Source organism: Nipponia nippon, unplaced genomic scaffold, assembly GCF_047370975.1.
Source record: "Nipponia nippon isolate SJK-2023a ecotype South Korea unplaced genomic scaffold, ASM4737097v1 scaffold_1, whole genome shotgun sequence".
Lineage (NCBI taxonomy): Eukaryota > Metazoa > Chordata > Aves > Pelecaniformes > Threskiornithidae > Nipponia > Nipponia nippon.
In genome coordinates, this window is record NW_028262290.1 from 139,086,426 (window position 1) to 139,099,586 (window position 13,161).

Sequence of the window (13,161 nt, forward strand, 5' to 3'; positions counted from 1 at the left end):
TTCAGAGCAGCCGTTGAAACACTGCTGTACTAAACAGCTTAGCAAGAAGTATTAATAGTGTTAAAAACAATGCTGTAAATCTGGAGGCATTACTTCCATCAGATTTAATTTCTAAGTGAATATAAATTTATGAAGCTATATACTGGCAAGACTAGTGAAAAAATAAAGCTCTGAATTGTAAATCTACAGTCCTGTAACAGAAGTATCAAGATCCTTATTGTACTTCCAAAGCACAGTAAGTAGTGAAGAAGAGCTTGAGCTGTTTCCGGACACCAATTACACAAAACATGTAACAGATATACAGATTTTCTAGCTAGAGAAATACAACCAAACTTGACCCCATTGCTATCTGAATACTGGATGTTTGTGAGAACTACCAGGTTATATATGTATGTGACCAGTCAAATTGTTATGTCTAAAAATCATAAATGTTAACATTTTCTGATCTCTGCCAGACGAGAGTCATGTTTGCAGGTCCAAAAAAAAGTGAGAAATCTTTGAACACAGCTGGAAATCCATTCATTCAATTCTGTTTTGGCACATAGTGCAGATAAACCTTGATGACTGCTGGAAAAAGCATTCTTCTATAGCTGACGATCTGTTTCTGGGTGGATAGGCTGTTTACAAGTCTTGATCTAAGCACGCATAAGGGTAAGAATAAGTATGTAAACAGTATGAGTGATCCATGTGACTAATTTGTTAGTAATGAAATGCTTAATCATCACCCTTGTGTCTGATCCAACAGATGCTGAATGCTGCTAGTAATTATCATTTATATATAGCATTAACAGATATTTAGTGTAAAAGATTGTATTCCATTGAAACTCTTTAGTCTCAGTTTGTATAATGAAGGCAACATTTATTTAATGAAGACAATTAACCTCAATTGAAGTGACACATACTTATCCGTCATCTGACAGGAGATAATGTAGAGGTTTCTAGGAAGGAGGCCTTTCAGGAGCAGGCTGCAGCTGCTGGGACAGCTAATCCTTCCTTGGTTGCACTGAGGAAAGAGTGTGAGCAGCAGTGCATGTATGATTTTTTTCTGGTAGCAGCATGATCCTCCAGCACATTTCATGTTAACAGAGCATGCACAGACTGACAATTCTATGTACAATCATATGGCAGATTACAGCTCTCCCATGCAACCAGATTAGGGTTATCTCCATCTTTGTGAAGAGCTAAGACCTCACTGAGGTCTTTCAATTCTGCAATATGAAAACATGAATTTTTCATATTGCAGAATTTGAAGGTAATCTGAATTTTAGAATGTTACTCTCCTGAGTGGATTGCTTCTTTCCTTCCTTCAAGACGAATATTTTTATCCAGGTTTATGAAATGTGCCTTGTAGTACAGCAAGTTGTTTGATAAGCAATGAAACTAACACTGGTTTTCTTTGAGTCGTACATCCCCTACAGTCCCAGCCACACAACAGTAACCTCAGATTTCCCAGTAGTTCTGTTCATTGCAATGCACCCAGGTACTCCTCCAGTGCTTGGAGTCCTCTTTTACAGTACTTTTCCTCCCTTCCCGTATTACTGAAGTTCCTTGTCTTTATTCCCCTTCCCTGTCCTCACTGCTCCCACCACCCCTACCAGCCACCCACATCTTTTTGCTCTGTTCAGGCAAGAGTTAGCAAATGATGTGTCTGGTTTGCAACCTTGGGCTCTGATTGCCAAGTTCAGGAGTTCATCTGGACGGAGCAGCTGGTGGAGGAAAACTCAAGTAAGGGCAGACTTCTCTTTGCCATGTGTGTGTGTGTCAGGGGGTGGTGGTGGTAGATGCCACCAAGTGCTGCATTCTCTACAAGCCTCCTGTTACTTACTAAAGGTGCACAAACTTAGTAACTCTATTTTAAATCAGGTAGAAAGTAGCCAAAGAACTCAAAGGCTGACAGCATGAAATTCACTTACGTTAGAAAAGAGGCTCTGAGAATTCTGCAGGAGGGAAAAAAAAGTTTTCCCCACCTTGTTTAGTCTGCTGTAGGGAAAATATCCCCCATTAATTTTAACATATTTGGTTTTATGTGGGTGTAGTAGGTAGACTGATGCAGGCATTGTTCAGTGAATTTATAATCACAGAAAGCCAATCTTTGCCTTGTGAACTTACAGAAGTACTTATGTGTACTTATAGAAGCTCTTCTTGTTGCCTTAGGCTTTGGGAATCACTAAACGGCTTTAATATGTTCCATTTTGCATTTTTAATTTATCATATGAAGCAACCTTAATCTTTTGATTTATAGTTCACTCTCTTTTTCTTCCTGTTTCTCCATTTTACGTATAATAAAATCTGGATCATAGCAAATCATCAGCCTTGTTAATGACATTTCTTGATCGGGAGACAGGGAATTCTCTGAGAGCAAGTATTTGCACTCTACCATGTTGTGGTCTAATAACTTTCTAAGGGACATGCTGTGAAAGAGCTATGCTTGAAGCAGAATAAACAGATGTGCTTTAACACTTCTTGAAAGTTGAATGCCTTCAAGGAAGACATATCAATGGCAATTGATAAACATGGTATTCACTCTGTTTCTATTAAATAACCTGATTAAATCTGCAATATCAAAATGAAAGTTTAGAACTTCTGTATTCTCTGTCTTTTAATCTTTCAGCTGTGCTTTTCCTACAGAATTAAAAAAGCAGAAATTACTGACAGAGAATGCACAGCCTCAATGTTAATATTTTTTTGGTAAGACAACTATTCCTAAGCTTTGCCCACTATTTGCCATGCTGAAAGTGTCTTCTGGGTAATGAGAGGTATTCATTTCACTGTGAAACTTCCATCAGGTGCTGGAACAAAAAGAGCAAACACAGTCTTTGGATTTCTAAACACAAAAAAGCAATGAATAGACAACATTACTGTCCTGTAGAATTAGATACTGAGTCTAGTTTTGGTGTATATGTTTAAAAATAATGTCCGAGACATAAGCTACCAAGGTGATCTCAAGTCTAGAAAATCTGTCTTGAGAAAAGTTAAAGAGTGCAACTTATATAGTATTTAGGCAGATTTTTTTAAAGCTACTCAGTATAGTTGGATGGTTAATCAACGACTGTTTATAAATTTTCAACCCTAAGTTTTTGATGGAAGATTGGACCTCTGCCAAAAAATCTCTTTCACTCAAAAGTACCTTTTTATCATGTGTTTTTGAAATGCCCAAATTATTCATATATCACTTGAGTTTTTCAGTGTACAACTGACACATTGCAATGCTTAATCACATTGCAGTTCAGGGACCCTGATGCATCCCAGTGATGAAACCTGAGTCCTCCCTTCTGCAGCACCACGTGAAGGAGCTCTCCACTTTGTCCTGCCACCAATGAGCCAAGGGACGTCTTGCCTCATAGGCAGTGCCTGTCTGGAGGCTGGGAACTGACCTTTTGCTGGGCATCTGCACAAAACTCCCTCAAGGCATGTCATGATTCCTTGAGACTTATCATTGACGTAGTTTCTCTCACCCTGATTTTTTACTTAACACTGTAAGTTACTTAACACTGGGTAGGTGATCTAAGCATAGCTGCCAGTACAATCCCAACTGTAGCTCACATGTATCTTAGAACCTGTTTTATTAGGGAAGAAATATGTTTACTTAACACTGTGAGTAAAATTACAGTTTTACTCTGCAGCCTGCCATTAGATAGAACAAATATAATTTGCATGCAGCATGCTGAGAGCTACTTAAATGACAACCCCCTTTTAGATATGCTGTCTGTGTGTGACCGTTTAGAGGATTTAAAGAGCAGAAAGAATTTCTGAGGAAAACAGCTCAGGATTTTTTTTTTTTTTTTAAGTTGTCTTTTATTGTTGTAATTGCGAGTGCAATTACCATCCTTGAGACATGCTCATGGTCCTGGCAGTCTCACAAATCCTTGGGTCAGAATTCAGTTCTAGCCTACAAATGGTAATGTACTAATCTCACATCTCTGATCTAGCCAGTGCTGCAACATTAACACGGGCAAACTGAAGAGGTGTGGCTTGCAAAGTGATGGATAAAGATGCAAATTGTCTAGAAGTGAGTTTTTTAATGTAAGAGTTCAGTTATTTAAAATGAGAAAACACTTGTGTTCTCAGACTGACACTGTCTCTTTAATAAAATGGCTTGGTCTCCCGATCAGCCCTGGCTAAGTGCCTGACTATCTTTGTTTAAACCTTGGCCAACTAAACAGCAATAATGGACCATAAAAGATCTAGATGCAAGGTAGAGCCATTTACAAGTGGATAGACTATTTATTTACAGAATGCTTTATTTTTGTAAACAAAACATATTTTCCAGTATGACCTGCTGGACATATTTTCAACACTGAGAGCTTATTCAATCTACAAATTGCTTTTTGAATGCCTTCAAAGGTAAGAGACTTAGTTATTTCCTTTCTATTTTTAGAGGACTGCACTGATGGTTTCTGTATATGTAACTGCTTGATGGACTTGAAAAGAGGATTTAGGAAGAATATTTAAATTTAGTATATTATCTTTGTTATTAATGATATTTAAAATTAATTATTGTAAATTACAGGCATTTTTTGTAAATCAGTTTTAATGGAGTTCAGTTTTCTCTAGAAATATGTTGAATCACTGGCTTAAATGTTGTAATGTTCATTTTATTGGTTTAAATTGTCATTATAATAGAATATGGTCTTTATGGAAAATATTGCACACAGTCTGTTACAGCCATGTAACATTAATAATGCATTCATGTATTGAGTTTCATTACTAAGCCATTGTTTCTTAGAAGTTTCTTAGTTGTTCATACTGGTGCTCCAGGCCTAGGTAATATATCTGCATCCCAAAACACCCAGATCTTTGTTTATTGCTAACGATTAGGGATTTCTAGAAACAAACTATATTCTATTTTTTCTGTAATATTTCTGCTAATTTAATATAATTATTTTAATAACAAAGTATGTTAATAGCAATATGCATTAGTAACAATTTCTTTTACCCTTCTTTGTTAAATTTTCAAATGAAAGCTAAAGATAGCACTGTCTTTTTTTAAGAAAGAAAAGGGACCACTGTTTGTTCTACCCATATTTCTTCCCTAATAAAACAGGTTCTAAGATACATGTGAGCTACAGTTGGGATTGTACTGGCAGCTATGCTTAGATCACCTACCCAGTGACTTTTTATAATTGTTTTTTATATGTTGTCTCTAGAATTGTGCCTCCTACAAATGTGTATGCTGTATGTAAAGTATCTGTATTTATTTATTTGCATCTATGAATGAAGTATTCACAGGTGGTTTTTTCCTTTTAACAGGAAGGAAAAGTCATCTAATTTGGGATCAAAGTCACTATGTGGAAAAAATATTTTTTCTTTTGCTTTTTACTTCTGGCTGTGACAACAGACCAGATAGTATATGGGCAAAACAGAAAGAAAGGAAAGAATTCTCACTCTCTCATGCAAAAAGATGAAGGTAGAACCATTTTCTTAAAATTTCTGATTGATCATGTTCTATGTCTCCACATATTTCAGGATAATTAGCTAGTAATTGACAATTTATGTATGCATTTATAAAATGTGATTTATTTTGATTATCAGGCCTGGAAAGTACTGTGATGACATTTACTTGGTCATGGACTCCAGTTTGATCTGTGATTTTCATTGACACGCATCTCTCTTTTAAGATAAATGATAACAAGCCTAATTTTTAGTTTGAAATTTCATGTGGGAAATTTTGTATACAAAATCAACTAAAATGCCAAAACAATCCCATCAAGACCCTAATTTGAAAGTTTTTGTCTGTACGCTGTATTTAATAATACTGCTATGAATTAAAGTAACTTAAATTTAGTTACTTGACTTCAGTAGAATTTCTTGGCATTTACAGTGAAATGTATCCTTAGAATTTTTACTGGGAAGACAGAGGAATCCTTGGGAAATGATTTCAGGATTGGGATTCTTGCAGAGAATTATCTGAAATGTGTTGTGCAGGTGTGCCCATTATTCATAGATCTAACTTTCTTGTTCCATTACAGGTGATATGTGTCTCGTTGATATAGTCTTTATCTTGGACAGTTCAGAAAGTGCCAAAAATCAGTTGTTTGATTTACAGAAGAATGTTGTTCAAAACTTAACTGACAGCATTTTCCAGATGAAGGCAGTTAAGTCTCAGAAGTATAATGTCAAACTAGCAAGTATGCAGTTCAGCAGCACAGTCAGCATTGATCATCCCTTTACAGCCTGGAAAAACGTGCAGAATTTTAAAGAGAAGATCAAGTCTCTGGGCTTTATTGGCCACGGCACCTACTCCTATTATGCAATTTCCAATGCCACTCAGCTGTTTAAAACCGAAGGTCGTAGAAGAAGTGTGAAAGTGGCTTTTTTGATGACTGATGGTGTAGATCATCCAAACAGCCCTAATGTCCAGGATATAGTCACAGCAGCTAGGAGTCTTGGAATACATTTTTTTACCATTGGCCTTTCTAAGAAAAAAGTCCAAGAAGAAAAATTGCGCATGATATCTGGTGATTCATCCTCTAAACATGTCTTATGCCTGGATGATCAGAACCTGATAGTTGATGTAGCATTGGAACTGGTAAGTAATGCTGATGTTAATCTTGTCACCCATCTATCCATGGCAGATTTCATTTAACTTCGATAGGTAAGTCCTGAAGGCAGTGCAGAGGTTTGCAGGTGAACCAGGGCTGGAGCTGGCCTCAGGTTTGGAAGTTCAGGGAGGTTGTAAAGATCATGTGGGACATCTGCAAGAGCTGGGCTCCAGCATTGGTAGCAGAGAAGGTCAGTAACTATGGGCTTAAGATTTAACTTCAAGAAAGTCTGATGAAGCCAATACAATTTTTTAATTGACTTGAGTGGGATCGGGTTTCCAAAGTACTGTAAATCTGCCACTGTAGTTATTCATTAAGGGCCTTAGCTCTCTGCCCTTCTAGCGCGGCATAAGGCACACATAAGAAAAGGCAGGGAATACTGCTTAATTAATTTCTTAGTTTAGAGTAGACAAAAGTGTTTCTGTGAGAGAGATGTCAGCTGGACTTGACCTTTCTCACTTCTAAGCAATAATGTGCAAAGTATTAGGGCAGCCTAGGAAGTGTTTGGGGTTTAAAATCCTAGAAAATATTTTTAAGTAATAGAAGACTTTGCAAATAATAAATTAAGGCAATTTGGAGGAAAATAAGTCTTAGAAAATGCAATGGCTTTAATTAGGGAGTAGTCCATACAGAATTTATGTAATATTTCTGTTGTCTCCTAAAGGTGGTAAAAAAATAATTTGGAAAATTTAAAGTCAGAAATGGAAACTTTCTAGTTGATATGTGTAAAAATGAATGATTATGTTGTGCAATTAAGCACATGGCTAGCAATCTCAGATACACTAAGTGAAAGGCATTTCTGAAATAATTCCTGTTGTTACAAGTCTATGTTTTGTACCTGGGAAGGTATATATTTACAAAAGAAAAGTTCTTCCCTGAGATCTCACGGAATGGTGCTGTCGTGAAGTATGTTTTTGTGGTGCGTGTCTCTGCTATGTGAGGAGCCAAGACAGAGGGAGCTTCCTCCTCCCAGCCGCTCTCCAAGGAGTTGCGTGCCTGGACAATAATAGCTCGGCTGCACTGATCACTGATGGAGGGAGAGGGTATTTTCCAGCATGTGAAGTGTGTCTCTGAGCGTATGATAATACTTTAGAAGGTAGCTTGTTCTCATGGATAAGCCTCATAAAATCACTGAGTCCTTCCCATATATATTTTGTCAGTAAGACCTTCCATAGTAAGGCCTTTCATTAGGAAGTCTTTTCATATTCCCCTTGTTAGCATTGTGCCTTAATATTGTCTATTTAGCTGTCCCATTACATCTCATTTCTTTTCTGATCATTATGGGTCACGTGAAGCAGCCCCCTATTGCTACCGGAGAGCCCTTTTTCATATGAGTAGTTCCACAGGCTGGTTCTTACCACTGTGAGGAAGGGATGAAGGATGAAAGTATTCACATTCTTTACCATTCACCTTGGAAATTCTGTAAACTAGAGAAGAAAAATGGTTAAATTAGTACTCTGTTAAAATAAATCTATATGAAAGTAATATTTTTCTTTTCTTTTCAGGAAGCCATGCTTCAGAAGCAGGTAGGTTTTTTGAGTTTTGTGTGTTTTGATTACTCTTATTCATACTAGATCTTCTGATGTCTGCTTCTTCTGTAATGCAACAATACTCCAGGATTAATCAACCTTCCTTCCCTGAGTAAAGTTTCCAACCGTGGTTGCTTTTATTTTAACTTTCATCCATTTCTTCCATCCCTTCGCCTGAGAAATCTACAGCTTCTGTTCATTGGTGGGTAGTATCGACAGTAAGACATAAAGAACTCTTCCTACCAGAGTGGAACAGGACTAGTACAACACATGCAAGTTCATCAGTGGTCTCATTAGAAAACAATAGCAATATCAAAATTGTCCAAAAATTATGTAGGATTTTACGGTACTATATACTATGTATATGCTACCTTAAACGTTTGTAGTTACAGTAGCAACAGATTTATTTGTTTTTGTTATAAATAAATCAAGCAACTGATTTTGATTAGGCTATATAGAAGTGTAATGTTGATCATATAAGAAATATATATGTTAGAAGATAATTTATTTCCTGTTATTCCACTTTTATGTTCTCTAGTCTGTGGCTAGGCAAAACCAGAGTTTTTGCTTTAAGAATTTGAAATAACACATTTTAAAAATGTTCTCCTTAATGTTTCTATTAACCTTTTAGTGTATGCAGAAGAACTGTTGGTGTGAAAAGGGAGTAAAAGGAGACAAAGGTGATTCTGTAAGTATGCATTCATTTGAAAAGCCTCCAGAATTGGTTACTGTGTCTGTAAAAATCAAGACATTAGCTGTGCATGTACTGCAGAAAGAAGTGATGTATCATAGCGTATCACTGTGAAAGGACACTGTTATAAAAGCTCAGAAAAAAATCTATCCATAATCACATACTATCTTAGAAATATATTTATATTATTGGGTAATAAAACACTGTGGATAAATAGGTACATGATTTTGAAGCCCAAATCAAAAAGTTATTCTTGAATCTTACAATGAGGAAGGAAAGGTCCATTAGACAAAAGGTTTACTTCCACCAGCAGCTTCTATTTGTCTAAGGGTTAAAGGTTCAAAAGATTGAGGCTGATGGCGTATATGAAGAATGAAGTCTAAAACTCTGCCTCCAACACTCTTTTTTCTCCTGTGACACTTCAACACATAACTGTTTCTTGGCACTGGTAAAGACGAGAGAAGCGGGAGTTCAGATAGTGTGTGACCTCTTTGATCCCTTTTGTATCTTTAACAGCTCCTCCAGAGACAACCAAGGTACATACAGAGGTTTTTGCCTTTCTCCCTAGACACTAAGCAACTGATCAACCGTATGTGTAGCAGGTTATGACAGCAGGGCCTATCATCCAGTCCCTTGGCTCGGGATAATGTGCATCTGGAACTAAAACCCCTGTTTCCAATTTAAAATTTAAGATCCAAGAATTTTCAGTTATTTTATCTGAAAGGATTAGATGCAACCTATTATATATGTATTTTTTATATATACACATATACACCAAGCTTTCTAGTCCCCACCTTCATGATCCTCCAAACAGGAATAATGGTGTAGTATTTTTTTATTTTGGGGCTGCTGAATATTGACACTAGGCTGTTCTGTGCATATCTTTTTTTTAAGCAGAGAAGATCAGATAGGGGTGGGTAACTCTGAAAAATGGGGAGGAGGAGCTGTGTATGTTTTTTGTGACAACATCCTGGTTAGATTTTCAAATGCTCTGTAGAAAATGTATTTATCATTGAATATTGATTTAAAAAATTCACAGATACCTTATAATACCAGGGTTTTTTTTTATCTAAGGGAAAGTAGTGTCACACATGCCATACCTGAATGAGTGTGGGTTTCTACGTAAGCTTATTCCAGAATGATTTTGGCCTGCCCCCAAGATACAGTCTTACAGAAACTGGAGAATTTTATCCTCACAATGGTAGTGACGTTTTCCTGCTTTGTTTCAGGGCAGTGCTGGTAACAGAGGGGAAAAAGGTGAGCGAGGACCAAAAGGAAACAAGGTAAAGTGAATTTAAAAAATAAAGCAAATTTCTATCTAGTTGTATTCAAACCATAGAATTGAATATAGCAAAAGAAAAGTATGTTAAAATATGATTTGAAAGATTGACTTTTGCTTTGAGAGGTTTATAGTTAGCTGCCTTAGAAATGAGAGAGAAAAATTTGAAACTAAACTGCTACCAAGTTAACACTGCCTATCATTCCAGTTTTTCTCTGACAGCAGAGGTCTTTGAATCTAGCTGAAGGCTCTCTAAGCTCCACAGGGCTTTCAAACAGTACACAAATCTCTTGAGCAGAACAGCTTGCTCTGATGACTAAGATTTCAGTCATCTAATAACAGTAGTTTTCTGTGTTAATGTTCAGGAATTGTGTGTCCTTGATTGTGGGGGGAACTGTGGATGTTCATAAATAGGCAAAGCAACTTCTGCTCCTTAAACAGTGTTCTTGGTTTTAGTGTAATAGTGATAAATAAAAGAGCAATACATATTCAGTTGTATTCCTTTGCTTCCAATAGGGTGATGCTCAAAAAGGAGATCATGGAGAAAAAGGTGAAGAGGTATGTGACTACTACAGTGCTAAATCGTATTTGGTCTTTTCAGATTATCTTCCAGACCCTGATTCACAGTTTAGTTCCACTGAACTGAAAATGTGTTTTCCGTTTTTCACACGTCTACTTTATTCAATTATTTAGAGCACCTCAGCTAAGTTCTGGTTTAGAGAAGCATCTATAGTGAGAGAAACAGTCTAGCCATGTGCTTAAGTGTAGAGATGGGATGCTACTGACAAAAGGAACTTTTGAAGCTATGTGATTTTGTAGTGACTTGCATTAGACTTATCCCAAAGATAGAACTGAAAATGTCATCACTAAAAATGTCTAGATAGTCCTCCAGTGGCTTCTGACATCTGGTATTTCTCGGCTTGAATTCTTGTTGATTCACAGTAGAAAGATTAACACTACTCCATGCATAAGATCAATTCAGTTTAGAAGTCCCATTTAAATGGTAGTGTATATCTGCTAAGAGGCTGGCAAACTGAGTGACATATTTACAGCTAATATTATGAGGAAAAATACACATGTAAATTTGTGGAGAATTAGATGTGAAATGATTCCAGAGAGATATTTTATTGTTGTGAATAATTAAACTTCTGAAACGTAATTCTTTACTAGGTTTTTTTTCCTACTTAAATTAGCAGTATGTTACGTATTTGCTTTCTCTTTTATGATTTTTTCCTTTTTTTTTTTTTTTAATTTTTTAATAGGGAGCTCCTGGCTACAAGGGAGACAAGGTAAGATTTTTATAGAATATAAGTAGTCTGAAAATAGATTGGCACTTGCTGACAGTGTATGTGAAAGAATGGAAAGAAGAGCTTGTCTTGTCTTTTTGTCATGAGAGCTCCTAATGCAATCCCTGGAAGTAAATTAATTACTTACATAAATGCTTGCAGACTGGCTTGTTGGAATTAAAAAAAAAAAAGATCAGAAAATGTAATCTAAATATAAACTGAAAAATGTCAAAGACCACAAATAGAGCTGCTGGAAGGAAAAAGAAAGTTGAGGGTTGAATAAGAAGTTAAATAGAAAGAATGTGAAATTGTTTACTACAAACACAAATAGATGTGGCTATCATTAGCTTTTAAAAAACTTACCACAAGGAAGTTTACTTTTAGGCTAATTATAACCTGCAAGGGCTAATGCTTGATCAAAAAAAATTTCAAGGTAGGCTCTCCAAGAAGCTAAAAAAATTATACACTTCAATGACTTGCAAGATACTAGAGCCGAAATTTACATTGCAAACTGGACCATCATAGGCAGGACAGAAACAGAGATAATTCCATTTTGACTTTGCTTGGTTTGGACACTTATCTCCCTACAAGGATTGTTAATAAAAGCGGTGCCTCTCTGAATCTTTGTATTCATTAGAAAAATGCTTCAGTCAATTTTATGGAAACATTTCATGGAAATGGGAAAAGTAGACTCATATGTCTGCTTTTCATATGTCTATTAATATGTTAAATCATCAGTAGAACGCATTAGTAAGTCTCTTTCTTCATTCCATTTCTACAATCTCACGATTGTTATTCAGGAAAATCTCAGACATCACAGTAATGAAATCAGAATACAGAGAGGATCTCTGGAGGCAGCGCAGCAAGGTGGAAAAACACAGCAAAACTTATTAGATATTAAATGTATTATCCTTTTAGGATGTAGGTTGGAAATTTTGTAGGCATTCTCAGAGAGAAATAGTATCTATCTTGAGTAGAGCAGACTGTGTCTTCTACAGACCATATCTAATGATGTCGCTCTCAGGTCCTCAGAATCTATTAAACCTCTTGTGCTACTGAACTGCTTGCACAGTCTTTAATGCATGTAGTGTAATCAAAACATGTTGTTTAGCTGTTAACCTTTTGATTTCTTATAAAGGGTGAAAGAGGAGAATGTGGATCCCCAGGAATAAAAGGGGAAAGGGTAAGTATAATTTTTATTTGAATGCTTTCACGTTGATGAAGATACTAGAAAATCATGTAACATATTCATAAACATAGCTTGTAAAGATTATTGTAAATTTGGAACATCTTATAATTCCCTGGTAGTAGAGGTACGTTCATAGTAGAAATACGATTCATAGAAACTGAACCCACAGTTCACCATATCCTTTTTTCCATTTTGCAGAAGAAATGTAGTCACATACCTAAAACAAAAGCTGTCCTGACCAATGCCAAGCCCTACTTACAAAGGAATGTGAGCATGTTACAGGGTTCACCATATTTTTTTCCTTAAAATGTTAATTGTAATTCAAGTGTATGAAGTTACATTACAATAGAAGCAGGTTCTTACACAACCTGAACAACTTTCAGGTCTACCAGCCCATCTGTGCTGATATGCATTCACACTTTTATCTAGTCCTCCTCTTCTTTTAACCTCAAGTGCAGAAGTGATACAAGTTAATATAGATATTCACCTGTTTTTTACACTCTGAAAGATGGAAAGATAATGTACTCCTGAGTGAGATAATAATGTATATTGAGTTCATGTAAGCAGGTTTGTACTTATATGTACTACAAACCACTCATCTATAGTTAGAGCTGTTAAGTACTACCAACTAGATTGCAATTATCA

The 13,161-nt window shown here is 36.2% G+C and overlaps 1 protein-coding gene across 3 annotated transcripts in view; it reads left to right on the forward strand.

Moving 5' to 3' along the window:
* The window catches only part of COL28A1 (collagen type XXVIII alpha 1 chain), an 86,441-nt gene that overhangs the window by 8,693 nt on the left and 64,587 nt on the right, over window positions 1-13,161 (forward strand). For 2 of the 3 annotated variants that reach the window (XM_087774401.1, XM_087774393.1), the window contains exons 2-10: window positions 3,226-3,412; window positions 5,255-5,407; window positions 5,970-6,529; window positions 8,048-8,068; window positions 8,703-8,759; window positions 9,992-10,045; window positions 10,558-10,599; window positions 11,304-11,330; window positions 12,466-12,510. In XM_087774401.1, the coding sequence (XP_087630527.1) occupies window positions 5,287-5,407; window positions 5,970-6,529; window positions 8,048-8,068; window positions 8,703-8,759; window positions 9,992-10,045; window positions 10,558-10,599; window positions 11,304-11,330; window positions 12,466-12,510 (927 nt within the window). In that variant the 5' untranslated portion in view covers window positions 3,226-3,412; window positions 5,255-5,286. Of the gene's footprint in view, window positions 1-3,225; window positions 3,413-4,176; window positions 4,345-5,250; window positions 5,408-5,969; window positions 6,530-8,047; window positions 8,069-8,702; window positions 8,760-9,991; window positions 10,046-10,557; window positions 10,600-11,303; window positions 11,331-12,465; window positions 12,511-13,161 lie in introns of those variants that run through there. The other variant, XM_087774387.1, reaches the window with a different exon arrangement.